The sequence below is a fragment of the Pseudophryne corroboree genome, chromosome 1, assembly GCF_028390025.1.
Source record: "Pseudophryne corroboree isolate aPseCor3 chromosome 1, aPseCor3.hap2, whole genome shotgun sequence".
NCBI classification, from domain to species: domain Eukaryota; kingdom Metazoa; phylum Chordata; class Amphibia; order Anura; family Myobatrachidae; genus Pseudophryne; species Pseudophryne corroboree.
This window is the reverse complement of record NC_086444.1, coordinates 867,047,683-867,070,419: the sequence shown is the minus strand read 5'-3', so window position 1 is coordinate 867,070,419 and position 22,737 is coordinate 867,047,683. Positions and strand designations below refer to the sequence as shown.

Sequence of the window (22,737 nt, the reverse complement as noted above, 5' to 3'; positions counted from 1 at the left end):
CTAATATTTCTCTGGCTGGGTCCACAGGATTATCCACAGGATAACATTGGGATATGGTTGAGCGACAGCAGAAATGGCACCAACACGGTCACGAGCTTTCTGGCCTCCCAGGATGCATCGGGGCTTCACCATATAGTCCCACCCACTGACTCAGTCAAATCATTTTTTTGCTTGGTGCGGCAGGAAGCCGGACCATGGTCACAGGGCTGCTGTAGATAAAGCAGCCTGAAGCTTTTATTATTTTATTTTTATAGAATTACTATGTTTTTTGAGCGACTTTTCTTAACAGCATCTTAAACGCATACTGGAAAGAATCGCTCCAACAACTTCCCACCGGGTCGCAACAACGCTTACCTTCGCGGTATAGTGCTGTCTCGACGGGCGTCTGTGTCGGATGTTCTAGCAGGTCCAGCAGACGTAACCAGGCTGTGGCCGGAGCATGGGGGGAAGGTAAGTCTATGGATTTCCTCTTACTAGGGGGGTCCGGACACAGCTACACTGTATTGGTGGAGACTACAGTGTGTTGATGTGCCGAACATCTCGAGTGCGACAGCGCTACGCTCTAGGGAACATAGGCGCCAGGACTAGGTAGAGGCCAAGATCCTTAGAGTTTAAGTCAACAGGGGGATTCAGACGCTCTCCTGGCCTCCCCTCCTCCGAGTTCATGACCAGTTTCCGCGCGTCTCCCGTCCATGAACTGAATAACCTCACTTCCGTCTCAGACGCTACCACGAGGGTACTCGGTCGCAGCTTAAACGCTGCGGTTGTGTACACTAGAGATCCCGCCTAGACCGAGTCGTAGGCCTTAGCGTCTGCATACACGTGGAAGTCGCTGAGCGTCCGTGTACGTCAGTGAGCGACTGTGTCCGTTACCAGTTATCAGGAGCGATAGTGTACATCAGTAGCGTCTGAATCCACTCAGTGTCTTACGAGCTCATTTGCTTGGATATGGGAGTGTGGTGAGTCTCCCTGTATCCGGCTCTACAGAGGAAGGGTATACAGTACTAAAAATTGTCTCTACTTGTTGGTATGAATTGTTAATTTTTAGTACATATTGCATATGAGATCTGTATATTACTGTGTTTTCTGCATGTTATGTTGAAAAAGAACCAGTTGAAACAAATACAATTTTCCTACTTACTTGTAAGTTATGGGAGTTGTATTCTCATATGACAATGTCTAATGCCTTAACATGTGACTGACTGCTAGTATGTGTGCTGACTTTTCTATGTTGTCAGTCCTGTTCTGACCCTCAATTCAGGTGCACGGCTGTGGTCAGATTGATCTCACTTCTATATATTCATATATAGGTGATTTTCAGTCACAAATTGTGTAGTCATTAACAGAATATTACCATGTCTGTGAGCGGCAAAAGTGACGAGGAGAATTTATCAAGCACTCCTACATCCCTAACATGCTTATCTTGTAAGACAGGGTTAATTGGTATGGACCAATTGGTCACTTATGAGGGGTTGTGTGCGAACTGTTTTGCTTTTCAGCAAAGTAAAAAACAGGAGTTGGTTCAACCACCAACAGAGCCACCATGGAATATGTTCGCAAAGACTTTATCTTCAATAACGGACAGGTTAACTCCGGTTGCACCACCTCAAGGGTTAGGTTACACTATTAAAACCCATACATGCAGCTCCCTTCCTACAGCTTGGTTCCAGTAGCCTCTACAAGCAACCAAGGGATAGGTAAGGCTAAGACAGATGCGTCTATGTGGCAGACTACACAAGATGATACAACAGATGATGATACAGTATATTCAAATACTCCGTATGATGATCAGTCGCAGAGTTTTAGTTCAGAGGATGTAGCTGAACTTATTGATGCTGTGAATGCTGTTCTCTTCGGAAGAGCCAGCCAAGACAGTGTTAAAATCTAAAGCACCTGTGTTTAAACGAACAAAATCAGTTAAAACTGAATTCCCAGCATCAGATGAGCTGACGGAAATGATGGATGAGTCTTGGGCGACGCCCAGTAAGAAATATAAGATTCCGAAAAGATGGAATTCTTATTATCCATTTCCAGCTGCGGATTGTTCGAAAAGAGAAGTTTCTCCAAAAGTAGATGCACATGTACTGCGACTTGTGCATAAATCTGCTTTACCACTGTCCTCTACCTCACTAAATGATGTCACAGACATAAGGGTAGATAGCTTCTTGAAAAATGTATTTTCTCTAGTAGGAGCAGTGGTAAGACCTGCTAGGGCTTCGGCCTGGGTAGCAAAGGCAATGGGCGAATGGATAGAGGAAATGGAGAATGGCATCTCTTCTCCTAATAGGGAGCAAGAGTATCATTTAAGCCGTTTAAGACAATCTGCCCAATACTTGGAAGAAGCAGCAATTGATATGGGTACAGTTGCTTCTAAAGCTTCAGCCTTGACAATAGCCGCTCGCAGAGCAGTTTGGCTACGTACCTGGAAGGCAGATGCGGAATCCAAAAAGGATTGGAAGCATTGCCTTTCATTGGTAATATATTGTTTGGGAAACCATTATCTGATATCCTAGAATCAGAGGCTGAATCAAAGAAGGTCAGATTTCCGGCTACTTATAATCCTAAATCTAAGGGTTCAAAGTTTTGCTCATTTCGTTGGCAAAGCAAAGCGAAAGCTAAAGCGGAGTCTAAGCAACCCCAGTTCAAAACCAGGGGTAGGAAGCAGTGGGCTACCAAAAAGCCAGCTTCCAAGCCTGAACAGAAACCATCAGCCTGAAGAGACGGGCCTCCGCCTGGAGGATTCCAGGGTTGGGGGCCGACTCCTTCATTTTGCACACATATTGCAGCAGTCAACAACAGATGATTGGGTGCAGAAGGTGGTATCTCAGGGCTATGGGTTCCCATTCAGGAGGCAGCCTCCTCAAAGATTTTTTTGCACCAGTCCGTCTCGTATAGAGTCTAAGGCCAATGCCCAGCAAGAAGCAGTCCAAAAATTACTGCAGTCAGGTGTGATTGTCCCAGTACCGCCATCACAAAGGGGACAGAGGTTTTATTCCAATCTATTTCTAATCCAGAAGCCAAATGGGTCATTTCGACCAATTCTCAATCTGAAAATGTTGAACAAATACATTTGGATCCCAAGGTTCCACATGGAGACGTTACGCTCCATAATGTTGGCTATGGAACCGGGAGATTACATGGTATCTCTGGATGTATGGGATGCTTACCTACATGTGCCTATAGCACTGACTCATCAGTGTTACCTCAGGTTTGCCATCCTCCAGAAACATTTTCAGTTCCAAGCTTTGCCCTTCGGGCTAGCAACAGCACCCAGGGTGTTTACCAAAATTATGGTGGTTATGGCAGCTTGTCTGCACAAACAGGGGATAAGAATATTCCCATACCTCGACGACCTGTTAATCCTAGCACATTCGCAGGAGTTACTTTTGAGCCATCTTCAACAGACAATAGTTTGTTTACAGAGACACGGGTGGCTCATAAATTGGGAAAAGTCGTCTGTGAATCAGTCACAGCGGATGGTTCATTTGGGTGCCATATTGGATTCAGACCTACAGAAAGTTCTCTTACCAGAGAAAAAGATAGTCAAGGTGCAGGTCATGGCTCAGGAAGCGTTGCACGCCCAGACAATGTCAGTCCATGCGACTGTTGGGTCTGATGGTATCAACCTTCGACATGGTGGAATATGCGCAATTCCACTCCAGACCATTGCAGCACCTTATTCTGACCAAATGGAACGGAAATCATCAGACGATAAATAAGCAGATGATAACATTTCCAGTAAACGTAAAAAGGTCTCTAGCGTGGTGGGTACAGACAGACCATTTAAACAAAGGGAGACCCTTTTGGATAAAAGAATGGCAAGTCCTGACAACAGATGCCAGCCTGCAAGGCTGGGGTGCGGTACTCAGAAGCCTGTGGTTCCAGGGAAAATGGACCGCAAGGGAAAGTCGCCTGCCAATAAATCTGTTGGAAATAAGGGCCATTTACTTGGCTCTAGTTCAGGCAAAGGACAGTCTGCAAGGAAGACCGGTCCAGATTCGCTCAGACAATGCGACAGCAGTAGCGTACCTCAATCATCAAGGAGGAACTCACAACAAGAGACTGATGGAGGAGGTAACTCCCATTCTAAGATGGGCAGAACTCCATCTCCCAGCATTGTCAGCAGTTTGTTCCAGGTGTACTGAACTGGGAAGCGGATTTTCTCAGTCGACACACCATTCCGGAAACCGAATGGGCATTACACCCAGAAGTGTTTCAGACACTAGTGAACAGATGGGGTCTACCAGAGATAGATCTCATGGCGTCTCGTCTAAACAACAAGGTTCCGAGGTACGGATCGAGAACAAAGGATCCCGGAGCGGTCCTTGTAGACGCGCTGTCAGTAGAATGGAAATTTCATCTGGCATATCTGTTCCCTCCAATATCTCTGTTACCCAGAATAGTGAGAAAAATAAAGCAAGCAAAGGGAGCAATAATTCTAATAGCTCCAGCTTGGCCAAGAAGGCATTGGTACACATTATTCAATCTCCATTTGTTCCTCCTGCAGCTCCCTGGGATTTGAATTTAGTTCTTAAATTCCTCCAGGGTCCTCCGTTTGAACCGCTTAAGAGAGCAGATCTTAAATGGTTAACTGCTAAAGTGCTTTTTTTACTGCAATGGCGTCAGCCAGAAGAGTGTCAGATTTAGGAGCGTTATCGTGTAAGTCTCCTTTCCTAAGTTTTTTTCCAGACAGAGCAGTTCTCCGAACGAGATCTGGTTATCTTCCAAAGGTGGTTTCAAAGTTTCACCTGAATGAAGAGATTGTAGTCCCAGCTTTTCAGGTATCGGGACTATCTGCGGGAGAAGCGTCGCAGGACGTAGTCCGAGCTTTAAGAATCTACATAGATCGTACTAGTGCCATCAGCAAAACAGATTCTCTCTTCATCCTCTACGGATTTCATAGAAGAGGATGGCCTGCTAGTTAACAGACGCTGGCGAGATGGCTCTGAATGGTAATATCAGAAGCTTATTCTCATGCATATCTCCCTACTCCGGCTGATGTCTCTGCACACTCTACACGTAAGTTAGGTCCTTCATGGGCAGCACAACAGGATGCTTCAGCAGAACAGATTTGTAAGGCAGCCACATGGTCTTCCATAAACACATTCATTAGACATTATGCCTTGGATACTTTTGCCTCTCATGACGCAGACTTCGGGCGAAAGGTCCTCCTGTGTAATCAGGAGCGTCCCCACCACTAAAATTGGCTTTAGGAATCCCAATGTTATCCTGTGGATAATCCTGTGGACCCAGCCAGAGAAATAGACGTTATGGTAAGAACTTACCGTTGATAACGTGATTTCTCTTATGTCCACAGGTATCCACAGGGATCCCACCCTGACGCACCTGATTTGAGGATCTTGACAATCACTAAACCTCTTCCCTCTTGTATGGAAGGGTGTGCATGTGTGTTCTTATCGCCTAAATAGGTTTCTACCTGATGCTCCTGCCTAAATCGCTGTGGAAAGAACTGATTTGACTGAGTCAGTGGGTGGGACTATATGGTGAGGCCCCGATGCATCCTGGCAGGCCAGAAAGCTTGTGACCGTGTTGGTGCCATTTCCGCTGTCGCTGAACCATATCCCAATGTTATCCTGTGGATACCTGTGGACATAAGAGGAATCACGTTATCAACGGTAAGTTCTTACCATAACGTCTATATATGTGCCTCCACCCAAGCCTTAAAAAATGTCTGTAGTCTATTGGAGTGGACTTGGGAACACCCCCTATTAGTATATGTTATTACCTATGACTTTGACAGTAAGTACACCCGTAAATTTACATTAATTTCCACAAACATGCACACCATTGAAAAGAAACACATTTATTGCTCTGTGTCACTTCTTCTGGCTGCAACATAAATGGTTATACTTGGCATTTACAGGCTATTAGAATACAAGGCATAACACTAATGTTATAGTATAATTACTCATATAAAACCAAATAGCACCTCTTTGCTAGTCTGTATGCATGACCAAGCCTACGGTGGTGCACTTAAACCAATCCTGTAGTTTGTTTCAAGTTTTCTTTTGTTTATGTGAAGTGGTTGTATTCAGGATCCAAGTTACAGTAGTTATATGGTTCACTTCTAGAGAGTAGTTATATGGTGCATGCAACCTGTCGGCTTACTAACGCCTGGCATCTCCTGCTTCATGGTGTATTGAGACAAGATGTATGAGGACACATCTGTGGGTGCATTTGTGGGGGTGATAATATACTCCTGCCAATGTATAGAAAACTTTGTTTTATTATATTACTAGTTACCAGCCCGTCAAAATGGCAGAACAACATAACAGTAATGTCAGCGCCGGCGGCTGTGTGCGCCTGAATGGAGCAACAATTGAATTGCACCGTTCTGCACCATCTAGTGGCCACCGGCGCGCACTACACTTGAGTTGTCCCCATAGAGGTGAGTAGCAGCGTTAGCCTTTTATTATATAGGTTGTTCTTTTGAAAGAGGGGACACGTGTTTGTGCCCTGAAGGTGGAGATAGGGCACAGCTATGGAAAATGTATGGTTTCAGTTGTGACAGGTGATTATATCCTGTAATCACAGGTTATCATCAGACAATACATACAAAGGGTATCCCTTCTTTCAAATCTCGTTGCTTCTTAGTTATTGAAAGCCAGGTGGCTGAAATTTTCCCTTATCATAGGACTACACTGATCACCAGGTATTCATTTTTATGAGAGGTATATACAGTAGTGTGAAAAAGCGGACTCGCCTCTTTGAAACAAGGGTGTCTCCATCTTTCTGTGTTGTATGGTGGGAGATAAGGCAGTGTAGACAAGGCAACTTTTTTACTGTCTCTGTGGAATTAGTCCTCCGCAGTCGTAATGTATATGAACTATATGGATGGTGAAAGTGAATTAGAAATGATTTGCTACACTTGCTTTATGTTAAGATTTTATGCCCAGGTTTATCTGTCTGTACTCTTATTCTACGTTTTTTGATATAATAATGATAAGTGAGAACGTTTTTAAATTGCCCACATTTCTTATTCAGATATAATGGTTTGTTTTCGGTTTTCCCATTTTCATTAGACACATGCTAAGTGAAATCAAAAGCAAGCAATTTCGGGAGTACAAGCTGAAGATGTTAGCAAAGATGGAGAAATACCTTAATTCAACCAGTTGCAGGCGCAAGTATGAGCCCATTTTTAATCACATTGTTTAACCTTAATAAAATGGTGTCACACCATAGATATCAAATTTACTGTAATCTCTTTATAGCATTCACGGTCATATCTGCCTAGTAGCCTGTCAGTGCTAACTTTGGAAAGCTCTAAACACAGTGGTCCTAGAGTTAGGAGTAAATCCAACTACAGTGTGCCGTTTTGCACCTTGGCAAAATTATTTTGCACTGCAGGGGGGTGCAAAGTGTATATGCACTTACAGATTTAGATAATGTCACGGTGACTGGATTGCATAATCTGCCCTCTACCCAAGTTTTAGGTAGTCATATGAGTAGTTTAGCAGAAAAATCTAAATACACAATTATACAAAGCAACAAATTGATTTAGATATTGTGGTCTTCTACTTATGCACCACCAGGGAGAGATCCCCTGTGTCCAGATTATCCATAAGAAAAACCTCCAAGATACCCCCGGTAAGAAAGTTACGGGAGGGAGGAGTATTTTTTAAACACTCAGCAAGGAGTGAACAATACTAAGAAATAGCTATAAGGAATAACAGTCCCCGTTTTGAAAAGCCCCCGTTAATTGCTAAATACGGGTGGTAGGAGGACATTGAACATTGTTCTTAAAGGACACTTGCATTCTCTGGACCCAGTAATTAAGATTGCCATTTGGCTATTTGAATATAAATCAGGAGTGGATGATTAACCACATAAGTGAATAAGACTGCATGCCCGTGATTTTGGAGCTACACTAACTGCTTATAATTGATTTGCAATTTTAAACGATTCATTTTGTTATTATTGTATTAAAGTCTTATGAATTCATATTTTATGTCAATATATGGCCATATATGTTGTTTGTGGAATTAAAGTGATATGTTTAATTGATTTGTGACTGGACAGCGCTTCCTATTGAAACTTTGGTTTTAATATTTTAGTTTGCTTGCTACAAAGGGTATTTGCAATTACCCTGATTAGGAAGCTGCAGCTCAGTCCCAGGTGTAAGTTTGCCAGTGGTCTAAAGGAACAGGCGCCGAGTATATACTTTTGGTTTTCTATGCAAATCAAGATAATGTTTTCCAAGTTAAGATGCTTTAAATTAGATTAAGAGGTGGAGAGGAGGCATTTATTGGTGTGTAATAGACTTGGCACACTGCTTTTTTTTTTTTATCCTGCAAATGGATTTTAATTTTGAAACCAAGTTTTGTTCTATACATGTAATGGGATGCATTTTACATATTCCAATTGCAATCGTACAGAAAATCGGAATTCTAGCCATAAACTAACAACTGTAATATAGGTGTACACTTTGAGATGAGTTATTTGGAAGTGTTGACACACTTGTGCACGTAAAGTTTCAGCGATGGTCTGTAAATTACTCTTAATTAAGATGTGGGCATGTGAGATAACTTTCCTGGAAATATGACAGCATGCACTCTGCAACTCCTGAATGATATGACCATAATAAGAAATGTCAGACAGCATAGTTTTGTGTACTATACAGTATATCGAAATATTTGGGGGGATTGTTAGATTAGGGGTAGGGTTATACTTTATTTTACCTGGTCTTTTTTTAGCTATACATTGTGTAGCTGTATATTCTCAGCAAGAATGACATCACTGTCTGTGAATTAAACAAAGCCAATTAATTGTGTCCCCCTAGATTAAATTAATGAAGATTACTTTAGCCTATTGTTTTGTTCATTCAATTTAACATGTAAATTCTTGTCCTTTTTTATTTACCTCACAATGTTCCCTTGTGTAGGATCATCTTATCTCATTTTGAAGACAAACAACTCCGCAAGGCCTCTTCCGGTATCATGGGAACTGAAAAATGTTGTGATAACTGCAATGCCAGGTAAATGCTCTCTCTAGAGGGTAAATGCCCGGACAGCTAAACATCTAACTTCTGGAAAGTTTAAGCAGCTTAAATCTTTACTGAGCAATACGTTGTGCCTGTTCATCAATGTTATAGCTTTGGAAATCATTAATTCTAATATTGGTTTAAGGAAAGAACTTTTAAGAATAGATTTTATTTCAGACTTCAGTGAAAAACAATTTATTGCAGTAAATGGGGGTGATTAGATTTGGGAATAGAGCTCTTATATTACAAGTGTTATTCTTGTAGGCTGGTGTCAAAAGATGGTCTAGAAAGCTCCAATAATAATTAAAAAAAATAATAATAATTGTAAAGCCTGTGTAGTGACGCCTAGCAGGTTCCGTATCCCATGAGATGTGATTTATACTTTAGACTTTTTTGCAACCACAAAAATGTTCATAATCGCCTTTGTAATGACAGCCTTCAAAGCAGATGTGTAAAATGAGTGTCCCTAATTTACAATGGTTTCTCATACCTTAGCAATAAAAGTGGTTTGTTTATGACACTATTGCAGGTAAGAAGACATAGTGGAACTGTGCGCACCTGCACTCTAACCGCTTGGGGAATTAGGTCCAAACTATTGGGGGTTTTCTCTGTCCTAAAAGAAGACCATTCCAGAGTTTCTCCCAACAGAATCCAAAGGCAAATAATGTCCTTTCTTGCGCAGCTTCACCTAATTGAATAGTCAGCGCCACTTTTTCCAAATAAACAGTTTAATGCTGAATTGTAGTATGGCAAAATGCAATAGTAGGTGATCAGTGAATATGCACACCACACCCTACACCAGCAGCCAAGAAGTTCAAAAGAAGTTACGCCCAACTCCTCAGACAAAAATAGACAGCAAAAATGTGATCTCCAATGAGCGCTAGGTAGAGTTACATGAAAACACAAAAAATTAAGAATCCACGCCCCTCAAAAACAACATAGAAAACTTTCCTTAATTGATAGGGCAGTTCTTTATGAATCCTAGAGATTTCACCAGATTTCTTTTTCTGTATTCTTCTCTTGATGTGAGTGCAACTCATTATGTTTAATGGAGGAAGAAAAACAGTATTGCGGTATTTCTCTTCTTTCCTTTTTGCGTACTATCCTGAGATCAATACAGATGAAATACTCCTAACAGAAAAAGAAATCAGGTGAAATCTCCAGGATTCATAAAGAACTGCCTTATCAATTAAGGAAAGTTTTCTATGTTGTCTTTGAGGAGCGTGGATTCCTAATTTTTTGTGTTTTCATTTAACTCTACCTAGCGCTCATTGGAGTTCACATTTTTGCTGTCTACAATTGTAGTAGGGCATCAATACAAACTTGATCACCTGGTACAGCATGTGATAAACTGCATAAACTTAGTTACACATTTTCACGGGACTCATGCTTGCTTCTTCAGACAGTTTATGTCCATTTTTTTCTGCTGATCCTATTGGTGGAATCAGAATAAACACGCTTTTTATCCTTGCAGAGTGCTAGTGTCTAGCTTGTTCTGTGCTGGGGAATTTAGCACTCTACTACAAATCCCCAGTACAGAGAAAATACTAATTGTAGGAGCTGGGTCATATGGCAACCCAAATAATTAAGTAAAACCACAGTTGAAAGAAAAATATCACCTGCTTATCTTTACTTTAAGACTGTTTCAAAAAAATCAGTAATACAAAATCAGATCTAAAATAAACTTTTGGAATGTACTTGAGTACCATGTATCAATTCAAAATTGTACTGCAAAGAAACATAACTGGTAAGTGGTAGTATTTCAGTTGCCTACTCGGACATAATGGGAGTCCTGTAAAGATGGGAGCAAAAACTGCAGCAGGTTTCTCCAAAGAAACTGTGTGCAAAAGTAGCGTATTTTCAGATACATGCAGAGTCGACTATTTTCCAAGAAGTCATCATTATCAGCATGCATTTGTAACTTACAGTAGTATAGCTGGTACAGAGTCTGACTGGGGCATGAAGGGCCCACAAGGGGGAAGCACTGGTAGGGGCCAATGCATAAGGGGTGTGGCCAGCTACCATGGGGTGAGACCAGCCAGCACAGAGGCCTGGACAGCCATTAGAGACCATGTACCTGACCCTCTAATAAAGCAACAATGTATACTGCAGTATACTGTCTGAAACCTGACATTGGAGGGAGCGGTGGGGTCCACCTGGGATTTCCTCTGTGGGCCAGTCCAACCCTAGGTACAAAAGATACATCTCCAAACAGGCCCAATTGCAAACACTTGCAGGTCTGGGTGTAGTACGACTGGCCGGCTGTCGGGATCCCGGTGCCCAGTTTACCGGCGCCAGGATTTCAACTGCCAGAATGCTGGCAGAGTGGCGAGCGCAAAAGAGCCCCACAGTTGGTGTATCGAGTACCTCCCGCAGGTCTGCATGTCCACTTGAAGTTGTGCCATGCTAGACAGTGAAATAGCAGAACGGGCATATATTCAATCCTGGAACCTTTCTATGTTGTGATCTGCTCATTTTGTCAGTGCCGCATAAGAGAATCTCAGGCTGACAGCCAGATAAGTGCTACTGCTTGCAGGCGACAAGATAAGCCCTATTGCATATACTTTTTCTCTATAAGCGGTTATCCTACTCAACACATACTGTATACACTTGATTAGCCACGTGTGCATATTTTAACCCTTCTTCTGAGTTCCAGCTGCTGTCAAAATGTGTTCCTCCCTGCAAGGGTAGTATATACGCCTGCTGTATGACAGGAAGACGTCAGAGATCAGATTACACACGGTTACCCTTACGTGTAACTGTCTTGTTTTCAGAGCGCTTACACCTCTGCATGGTGGTGCATTTGTTGGCATACAATCACTTTCTGAGCATAAGCAGTATAATGCACAATTTACTGTTGTAGTACTCTCTTTGTATGACCCTGAATGTGCATGTTTTATAGGGTGCGTACAGTGAATTTAGTATTTACGGCTTTATTAGCTAGTTTAAGAGAGAAAAAAACAAATGATAATGAAAAGCCTAAAACATGGACAGTACAGATGCCTTGTGTATTTATTCATACAATACAGAGCTGCTGCGTTAAAAAGAAAAACAAATCAGTACATTCATTCATAGCTTAGCAAAGCTAAATACATGATGTAATACCAACTGAGTATAATATTTAGGTAAATAAAAAGGAGGAGCCAAAAATTCAGTATGCATCTGTCATAGAAGTGCTTCATATTGTCACATGCAATGCATACGCATCTGCATACACACGCATACACATCACAATCCGTGTGCAAATGTGATTCTACAGCAGTATGCTAAGCTGTACACATCTTTATGTATACAGTGCCCCAGCAGCAGGTCATCACTATCATTGGCCTTTACACCTTCCCTATGCTGGGTGCAGGAGATACGGTATACCCACTGCATACATATTACTCAGAATGGTGAGTAACTTTGGCAACATGCTCAGATGACGTTCTTTTCATACACCCAGTTGCCACACACAAATGCCCACAGAGCAAGAAAAGGCCAAGATGCATTCAACGGAATGTTTACCATAAACCTCCAAATATGACTGGTAAATTTGAAATGTTTTAGGAAAACAAGGTCCCAATATGAAGAAAGTGGGTGTGGTATATAAGATCTACAATGTCTAGGTTGACCGACCTTAGGTCGTCCCCATATGGTCGACATGCATTAGGTCGACACTGTTGCGGTAAGGTTACCATTCCCAGTCGTAGTTCACGTGGATGGTAAAATATAAAAAAGGTCGAAAAAAAAATACAAAAAAACCTTAAAAAACTGTATTGACATGTGTTGACCATATGTGTGTTGACCACTGCCATGTCACCCATTTGAACCTGATGTCCTTTTGTACTTGGTGTCCTTTTCCAATGTCGACCTTTTTCAGTGTCGACCTAGACATTGTCTATCTAAACATGAACACAAAGAAAGTTTATTATTAATGTTCTCATTTTATCTGACACTGAATACCTAATAAACAGTAATTCTGTAAGTAATTTCTAATATATGACATTTTTTTTTTGTAACTGGTAGGACACAAAAATAAAAAACTACTGTACACTGGTTTAGGCTATGGTTATTTAAACCTACATTGTTCACAGCCATAAAATGTGCTTATGTAGACTAAATACACAATCTTCTAAAAGCTGTGCATTGTATGCACAAAGTTTTTAAAAGGTGGTTTTATATTTTGGCGGTCATGTACAGATCTACCGTGTTCATAGAATTACTGCGCTTTTCCATACAGTGTGTGATAACCCCTCTACACTCCATCCTGAAATTACTACAATAGTTGTCTTTACTTATATGTTGGTTTACTTAAATTGCTTTACAATTGTCTTACAACTATTGTATCCTGCAAACCATGACTTTTTTAACACTATAAGCTCTGCAAATGTTTTTGCTGGGGTTTTCTTTTTGTCCTTTTTACTTTCTGTTTTTTTTTTTGTTTTTTTTTTGGATCTTGTACACCTTTAAATACTTCTTTAACAAAGTTTCTTAATTTATGTTTTGTAGATTAATACATGACCTTTCCACTACTGATACAGAATGTGGTCTTCAAGATTTTGGTGAACAAGCACTACAGTTATTATCGGCAGTAGAAGCTCTAGGGGAAAAATTTGGGACTGGCGTGCCTGTCTTATTTCTCCGTGGATCAGTAAGTATACGAGATGTAGAGTAAGTTTCTGTACTTACTCTTTGTAATGATTCATTACTTTTATTCTGCAGTAGTCCCTTTATTATGGGGTCTTTTATACGATATCTGGTTTTACACCTTGCTTTAAGATGCTTTTTTATAATATATACTGTATATAAAATTAGTGTGATCTGCTCTTTGCACACTAGCTGTTTCCAAAGTATCTAGAGCAGTGGTTCCCAAACTTTTCTGAATCACGGCACCCTAGAGTATCAGAATTGTTTTCACGGCACCACTAGGCTAAAAGTTTCTTATTGAGAAATTTAGAAAGAAATATTTAATTAAGTAAATTGAGTGTATATGTAATTCTTAGGTTCAGTTGTGTGGTGAGGCACAAGATTTGCTTCTGTTTGTCCACATATGTTATGATTGGCAGCCACCAGGAGTGGTTTTGCTATTACATTGACCATAAATAATTTTAATTGGTCCTACACTACCAATCCAAGGCACCTCTGCAAGTGTTCCGAGGCACCCCAGGGTGCCACGGCACACAGTTTGAAGAACCGCTTATAGAGAGTTCAAGATTGCTACTTGTCACATTTTTATTTGAAGAGAAATGCTGCTAAAATGCACATTGGCATGTCAATGCATCAGCTTCAATTGTATACTTTTAAATTCTTAGTTTACTCAGGTAGCTTTTTCTTTCCAGGCACACAGAACTTTGTTTTTGTAGCATTTTTGTGGAAAATGATACTGTACAAATGCATACCCTCAAATATCTGGTGGCGGTACATTGCAGGCCCTCACATATCTGGTGGCTGTACACTGCAAGCTCTCATGTATATGACCATCCCGTATTTGGTGGCTGCACAGTGCAGACTCTCCCGTATCTAATGGCTGCACAAGTACAGAACCTGTAGCTGGTGGCTGCACAGTGCAGGTCCTCATGTGTCTGGTGGCTGCACAGTGCAGGCCCTACCATATGTGGTGGCTGCACAGTGTAGGCCCTCTCGGATTTGGTGGCTGCAAAGTGCATATACAGTGCGTTGAAAAAGTATTTAAACCCATAAAAAGTCAAGATATTTGTCTATTACAAATTACACTTGCAGAGAATGTTTCAGACAGTATTATTATTGCAAACCAGTAGGCTCTTAATGTAAATTCCTAATTTAAAAAAAAAAGAATTGAAAATACTTTGCGTAAGTATTCAACCCCTGTGAATACTTACGCAAAGTTCAAAGATTTCACAGAAGACAGATATTGCCATAACAGTTGGGTTTCAATTAGCCTTTACCTAACATAAAAAAAGGTAATCTTTTATGAATAAAACATCATAATTCAATAACATTGGTCATATTGTGTCTCTGAAGGAAAATATAAAGTTATAGACATGCACAAGAAAAGACTATACAATAATATCCAGGAAATGTGATATCCCAGTGAGCATTGTTGGATCAGTTGTGAGTGAATGGAAGCTGCACAACCCACCAAGGCACAGCCTAGACAAGGCCATCCCTCAGAACTCAGCCTCAGAGCAAGAAGAAGACTTGTGATGGATCTGACACAAGAGACCATCTATCACTTTGAAGGAGCTATAGGGTTCAGTGAGTGAGACTAGAGTGATGGCGCACCAGTCAGACATATCTAGAGCTCTAAGTAAAGTACAACTGGTTTGGTTGGGTGGCTAAGTAGTAACCATTACCGAAGAAAAACCATGTCAAAGGATGTCTGGAAATTACCAGTAAATACCAGTGTGACCCTCTTAAAACTTAGGATATAGGGATATGTGGTGAGATGGAGCTTTCTAAAACCAAATGCTGTGTGTGACCTAGAACTAATACTATTCTGGTGGCAGCATCATGTTGTTGGGATGCTTTTCCTCAGCGTGTACTGGCCAATATGTTTAGAACTGAAGGATCAATGGTTGGTGCCAAGTACAGAGAGATGCTGTTCAGTCTGCTAGAAAACAAAAGCTTGGGAGAAAGTTCACCTTTCAGCAGGACAATAATCCCAAGCACAAAGCCAAAGCAACACTGAGGTAGTTGAACAGTAAAAATATGAATGTTCTGAAAAGGTCAAGTGCAAAGTCCAAATTGCAATCCATTTCTCTGACGTCCTAGTGGATGCTGGGAACTCCGAAAGGACCATGGGGAATAGCGGCTCCGCAGGAGACTGGGCACAAAAGTAAAAGCTTTAGGACTAGCTGGTGTGCACTGGCTCCTCCCCCTATGACCTTCCTCCAAGCCTCAGTTAGATTTTTGTGCCCGAACGAGAAGGGTGCAATCTAGGTGGCTCTCCTGAGCTGCTTAGAGTAAAAGTTTAAATTAGGTTTTTTTATTTTCAGTGAGTCCTGCTGGCAACAGGCTCACTGCATCGAGGGACTAAGGGGAGAAGAAGCGAACTCACCTGCGTGCAGAGTGGATTGGGCTTCTTAGGCTACTGGACATTAGCTCCAGAGGGACGATCACAGGCCCAGCCATGGATGGGTCCCAGAGCCGCGCCGCCGTCCCCCTTACAGAGCCAGAAGAGCAGAAGAGGTCCGGAAAATCGGCGGCAGAAGACGTCCTGTCTTCAATAAGGTAGCGCACAGCACCGCAGCTGTGCGCCATTGCTCTCAGCACACTTCACACTCCGGTCACTGAGGGTGCAGGGCGCTGGGGGGAGCGCCCTGAGACGCAATAAAAATACCTTAGATGGCAAAAAATACATCACATATAGCTCCTGGGCTATATGGATGCATTTAACCCCTGCCAGTTTTTCCTTAAAAAAGCGGGAGAAAGGCTGCCGAGAAGGGGGCGGAGCCTATCTCCTCAGCACACTGGCGCCATTTTCCCTCACAGCTCCGTTGGAGGGAAGCTCCCTGACTCTCCCCTGCAGTCCTGCACTACAGAAACAGGGTAAAACAAGAGAGGGGGGGCACTAATTTGGCAGATAAATCAATACAGCAGCTATATAAGGGAAAAACTTTTATATAAGGTTATCCCTGTATATATATATATAGCGCTCTGGTGTGTGCTGGCAAACTCTCCCTCTGTCTCCCCAAAGGGCTAGTGGGGTCCTGTCCTCTATCAGAGCATTCCCTGTGTGTGTGCTGTGTGTCGGTACGTTGTGTCGACATGTATGAGGAGGAAAATGGTATGGAGGCGGAGCAATTGCCTGTAATAGTGATGTCACCCCCTAGGGAGTCGACACCTGACTGGATGGTCTTATGGAAGGAATTACGTGATAGCGTCAGCACTTTACAAAAGACTGTTGACGACATGAGACAGCCGGCAAATCAGTTATTACCTGTACAGGCGTCTCAAACACCGTCGGGGGCTCTAAAGCGCCCGTTACCTCAGATGGTCGACACAGACCCAGACACGGACACTGACTCCAGTGTCGACGGTGAGGAAACAAACGTATTTTCCAGTAGGGCCACACGTTACATGATCACGGCAATGAAGGAGGTTTTGAACATTTCTGATACTACAAGTACCACAAAAAAGGGTATTATGTGGGGTGTGAAAAAACTACCCGTAGTTTTTCCTGAATCAGATGAATTAAATGAGGTGTGTGATGAAGCGTGGGTTTCCCCCGATAAAAAACTGCTAATTTCTAAAAAATTATTGGCATTATACCCTTTCCCGCCAGAGGTTAGGGCGCGTTGGGAAACACCCCCTAGGGTAGATAAAGCGCTCACACGCTTATCAAAACAAGTGGCGTTACCGTCTCCTGATACGGCCGCCCTCAAGGAGCCAGCTGATAGGAAGCTGGAAAATATCCTAAAAAGTATATACACACATACTGGTGTTATACTGCGACCAGCAATCGCCTCAGCCTGGATGTGCAGTGCTGGGGTGGCTTGGTCGGATTCCCTGACTGAAAATATTGATACCCTGGACAGGGACAGTATATTATTGACTATAGAGCATTTAAAGGATGCATTTCTATATATGCGAGATGCACAGAGGGATATTTGCACTCTGGCATCAAGAGTAAGTGCGCTGTCCATTTCTGCCAGAAGAGGGTTATGGACGCGACAGTGGTCAGGTGATGCGGATTCCAAACGGCATATGGAACTCAGGCACGGTGGGGGCCCGTCTCAAGAATTTCAGCGCGCAGTGGGCTCACTCGCAAGTGGACCCCTGGATCCTGCAGGTAGTATCTCAGGGGTACAAATTGGAATTCGAGACGTCTCCCCCTCACCGGTTCCTGAAGTCTGCTTTACCAACGTCTCCCTCCGACAGGGAGGCGGTATTGGAAGCCATTCACAAGCTGTATTCCCAGCAGGTGATAATCAAGGTACCCCTCCTACAACAGGGAAAGGGGTATTATTCCACGCTGTTTGTGGTACCGAAGCCGGACGGCTCGGTGAGACCTATTTTAAATCTGAAATCCTTGAACACTTACATACAAAGGTTCAAATTCAAGATGGAGTCACTCAGAGCAGTGATAGCGAACCTGGAAGAAGGGGACTATATGGTGTCTCTGGACATCAAGGATGCTTACCTCCATGTCCCAATTTGCCCTTCTCACCAAGGGTACCTCAGGTTCGTGGTACAGAACTGTCATTATCAGTTTCAGACGCTGCCGTTTGGATTGTCCACGGCACCCCGGGTCTTTACCAAGGTAATGGCCGAAATGATGATTCTTCTTCGAAGAAAAGGCGTCTTAATTATCCCTTACTTGGACGATCTCCTGATAAGGGCAAGGTCCAGGGAACAGTTAGAGGTCGGAGTACCACTATCTCAAGTAGTACTACGACAGCACGGGTGGATTCTAAATATTCCAAAATCGCAGCTGATTCCGACGACACGTCTGCTGTTCCTAGGGATGATTCTGGACACAGTCCAGAAAAAGGTGTTTCTCCCGGAGGAGAAAGCCAGGGAGTTATCCGAGCTAGTCAGGAACCTCCTAAAACCAGGCCAAGTGTCAGTGCATCAATGCACAAGGGTCCTGGGAAAAATGGTGGCTTCTTACGAAGCGATTCCATTCGGCAGATTCCACGCAAGAACTTTTCAGTGGGATCTGCTGGACAGATGGTCCGGATCGCATCTTCAGATGCATCAGCGGATAACCCTGTCTCCAAGGACAAGGGTGTCTCTCCTGTGGTGGTTGCAGAGTGCTCATCTTCTAGAGGGCCGCAGATTCGGCATTCAGGACTGGGTCCTGGTGACCACGGATGCCAGCCTGAGAGGCTGGGGAGCAGTCACACAGGGAAGAAATTTCCAGGGCTTGTGGTCAAGCATGGAAACGTCATTTCACATAAATATCCTGGAACTAAGGGCCATTTACAATGCCCTAAGTCAAGCAAGGCCTCTGCTTCAGGGTCAGCCGGTGTTGATCCAGTCGGACAACATCACGGCTGTCGCCCACGTAAACAGACAGGGCGGCACAAGAAGCAGGAGGGCAATGACGGAAGTTGCAAGGATTCTTCGCTGGGCGGAAAATCATGTGATAGCACTGTCAGCAGTGTTCATTCCGGGAGTGGACAACTGGGAAGCAGACTTCCTCAGCAGACACGACCTCCACCCGGGGGAGTGGGGACTTCACCCAGAAGTCTTCCACATGATTGTGAACCGTTGGGAAAAACCAAAGGTGGACATGATGGCGTCCCGCCTCAACAAAAAACTAGACAGATATTGCGCCAGGTCAAGGGACCCTCAGGCAATAGCTGTGGACGCTCTGGTAACACCGTGGGTGTACCAGTCAGTGTATGTGTTCCCTCCTCTGCCTCTCATACCCAAGGTACTGAGAATCATAAGAAGGAGAGGAGTAAGATCTATACTCGTGGCTCCGGATTGGCCAAGAAGGACTTGGTACCCGGAACTTCAAGAGATGCTCACGGAGGACCCGTGGCCTCTACCTCTAAGAAAGGACCTGCTCCAGCAGGGACCCTGTCTGTTCCAAGACTTACCGCGGCTGCGTTTGACGGCATGGCGGTTGAACGCCGGATCCTGAAGGAAAAAGGCATTCCGGATGAAGTCATCCCTACCCTGATCAAAGCCAGGAAGGATGTAACTGTGCAACATTATCACCGTATTTGGCGTAAATATGTTGCGTGGTGTGAGGCCAGGAAGGCCCCTACAGAGGAATTTCAACTGGGTCGTTTCCTGCATTTCCTGCAAACAGGACTGTCTATGGGCCTAAAATTAGGGTCCATTAAGGTTCAAATTTCGGCCCTGTCGATTTTCTTCCAGAAAGAACTAGCTTCAGTCCCTGAAGTTCAGACGTTTGTCAAGGGGGTACTGCATATACAGCCTCCTTTTGTGCCTCCAGTGGCACCTTGGGATCTCAATGTAGTTTTGGGGTTCCTAAAATCACATTGGTTTGAACCACTCACCACTGTGGACTTAAAATATCTCACATGGAAAGTGGTAATGCTGTTAGCCCTGGCTTCAGCCAGGCGTGTCTCAGAATTGGCGGCTTTATCCTATAAAAGCCCTTACCTAATTTTTCATACGGACAGGGCAGAATTGAGGACTCGTCCTCAATTTCTCCCTAAGGTGGTTTCAGCGTTTCACTTAAACCAGCCTATTGTGGTACCTGCGGCTACTAGGGACTTGGAGGATTCCAAGTTGCTGGACGTAGTCAGGGCCCTGAAAATATGTTTCCAGGACGGCTGGAGTCAGAAAATCTGACTCGCTGTTTATCCTGTATGCACCCAACAAGCTGGGTGCTCCTGCTTCTAAGCAGACTATTGCTCGTTGGATTTGTAGTACAATTCAGCTTGCACATTCTGTGGCAGGCCTGCCACAGCCAAAATCTGTAAAAGCCCATTCCACAAGGAAAGTGGGCTCATCTTGGGCGGCTGCCCGAGGGGTCTCGGCTTTACAACTTTGCCGAGCAGCTACTTGGTCAGGGGCAAACACGTTTGCTAAATTCTACAAATTTGATACCCTGGCTGAGGAGGACCTGGAGTTCTCTCATTCGGTGCTGCAGAGTCATCCGCACTCTCCCGCCCGTTTGGGAGCTTTGGTATAATCCCCATGGTCCTTTCGGAGTTCCCAGCATCCACTAGGACGTCAGAGAAAATAAGAATTTACTTACCGATAATTCTATTTCTCATAGTCCGTAGTGGATGCTGGGCGCCCATCCCAAGTGCGGATTGTCTGCAATACTTGTACATAGTTACAAAAATCGGGTTATTATTGTTGTGAGCCATCTTTTCAGAGGCTCCTCTGTTATCATGCTGTTAACTGGGTTCAGATCACAGGTTGTACGGTGTGATTGGTGTGGCTGGTATGAGTCTTACCCGGGATTCAAAATCCTTCCTTATTGTGTACGCTCGTCCGGGCACAGTATCCTAACTGAGGCTTGGAGGAGGGTCATAGGGGGAGGAGCCAGTGCACACCAGCTAGTCCTAAAGCTTTTACTTTTGTGCCCAGTCTCCTGCGGAGCCGCTATTCCCCATGGTCCTTTCGGAGTTCCCAGCATCCACTACGGACTATGAGAAATAGAATTATCGGTAAGTAAATTCTTATTTTTGGAATCTGTCGCTATTTGAAATTTGCAGTCCACAAGTGTCATCCAACCAACCTGGAGCAAATCTACAAGAAAGAATGGGCAATAGTCTCTCCCAAACATTGTGCCAACATGGCAGAAACCTACCACAACAGACTAAGAGGGGATTTTACCAAGCAATAGCTTTCAGTGGTTGAATATTTTTACATGTAGTATTTTTCAGTTTTAGTTTTTTTATAAAAAAAAAATCTGCTAACCCATATTACTATAGTATAAAACAAAGGAACAAATTTGTGGTGATACAGATGTGTCCTTATACACCATTGCTGCAGCCGTGCCAAACATCTACTCCCGTGGGCGAGGTCCTGTTACACGGCATCTTTTTACCAACAGTGCTTCTTACTCACAATGAGATTGTGACTTGGACAGACCAGGAGACTCTGCTGATTAATTGATATGTGTCACTTGTATATCTGTGTGCGGCTGAGACCCTGAATCTGCATACAAAGTGCTACGATGCAGCAGCTGCAGCTTTTTTCCCACTACTAGTTCTGTTGTGCTTCGTATACAGACTAAATTGGACATAGCTATACAAGTGTTGCATATGAAATTAATCAGCGCGGTCTCCTGATGCGGCCTTGTCACATTTCGTTGCGACTAAGACACATCTTTGGCATAAAAAAATCTAAGACACTAGCAGAGTTGCACGGGACCTGGCGGCTCGCTCGTGCAAGACATCTTGTTCTGTGTGCGTATTGAGACTAGATGTATGAGGACACATCTGTAATACCCCTTTTTCACCAGCTCAGAAAACCCTGGGTTTTTGCATGGGGGAGCGCTTTGACCCATTTGTTTTGGTAGTGGATCGGCTCCCGGATAAGGGTGTACTGTAAATGGGTTACCCGGTTCATCCGACCCAGGACCCATTTACAGCATGTTAAGAGCCCATTCCTCCCTGACCGCAGTGTCCCGCAGGCGGTCGGGAGGTTGGGGTGGACAGTGTATGCTGTCAGTGCTGCTGGCTGTCCTGCTATTCAGACCGCAGCGCTTGCCGGAAAAGTGTTTTAGGAGGCTGGGGGCAGTCCAGCAGCTTCCAGAGTGCTGGGCTTGCTCACAGCGTGATGGTTGGCAACATCGCATTGGGGGCATGGCCTAACGGGACCGAGGCCATGCCCCGAGGGCCCTGATCTGCCGGGGTTTTCCCGGCACTTGGAGATGACGTCTTCTCCAAGCTCCGGCCTGAAGACACTGCACCTGGGTCGGCGCCGTTGTGGAAAAGGGGTCAGTCTCTGGGCTGACCTGGATTGGAACCGTGTTCCAAATCCCAGGTCAGACCCAAGACTTCTAGTGGAAAAGGGGTATAATTAACACCTGCACATCACACTGATGACCAGTTACACATGCTGAGTAACTCAGCATACAAAACGTGGAAGGTACAGCAACGTTAAACTGTATGTAATATTGCTTCTAAGATCTTGAAGTTAATGCACTTTTATTGCCAGATGGCAGCAGCATTTCAGCTTCCATACACATGGTTATCTAGCTTGTGGCACTGTAACACTAGTCAGAAGTTGCTATAAAAAAAATAGTATCATCCATTGCAGACAAGAGTCAAGACTAGTGACACTTTAACTGCTATACGTTTAAGCCAAAAGCCAATCAGTATTGGGGGGTATAC

General features: G+C 43.7%; 1 protein-coding gene across 5 annotated transcripts in view; it reads left to right on the top strand.

The window, feature by feature from the left end:
- The window catches only part of WRN (WRN RecQ like helicase), a 294,980-nt gene that overhangs the window by 157,670 nt on the left and 114,573 nt on the right, over positions 1-22,737 (top strand). For all 5 annotated transcript variants that reach the window (XM_063920020.1, XM_063920018.1, XM_063920019.1 and 2 more), the window contains exons 21-23: positions 7,044-7,145; positions 8,903-8,995; positions 13,493-13,634. In XM_063920020.1, coding sequence (XP_063776090.1) covers positions 7,044-7,145; positions 8,903-8,995; positions 13,493-13,634 — 337 coding nt within the window. The remainder of the gene's footprint in view (positions 1-7,043; positions 7,146-8,902; positions 8,996-13,492; positions 13,635-22,737) is intronic.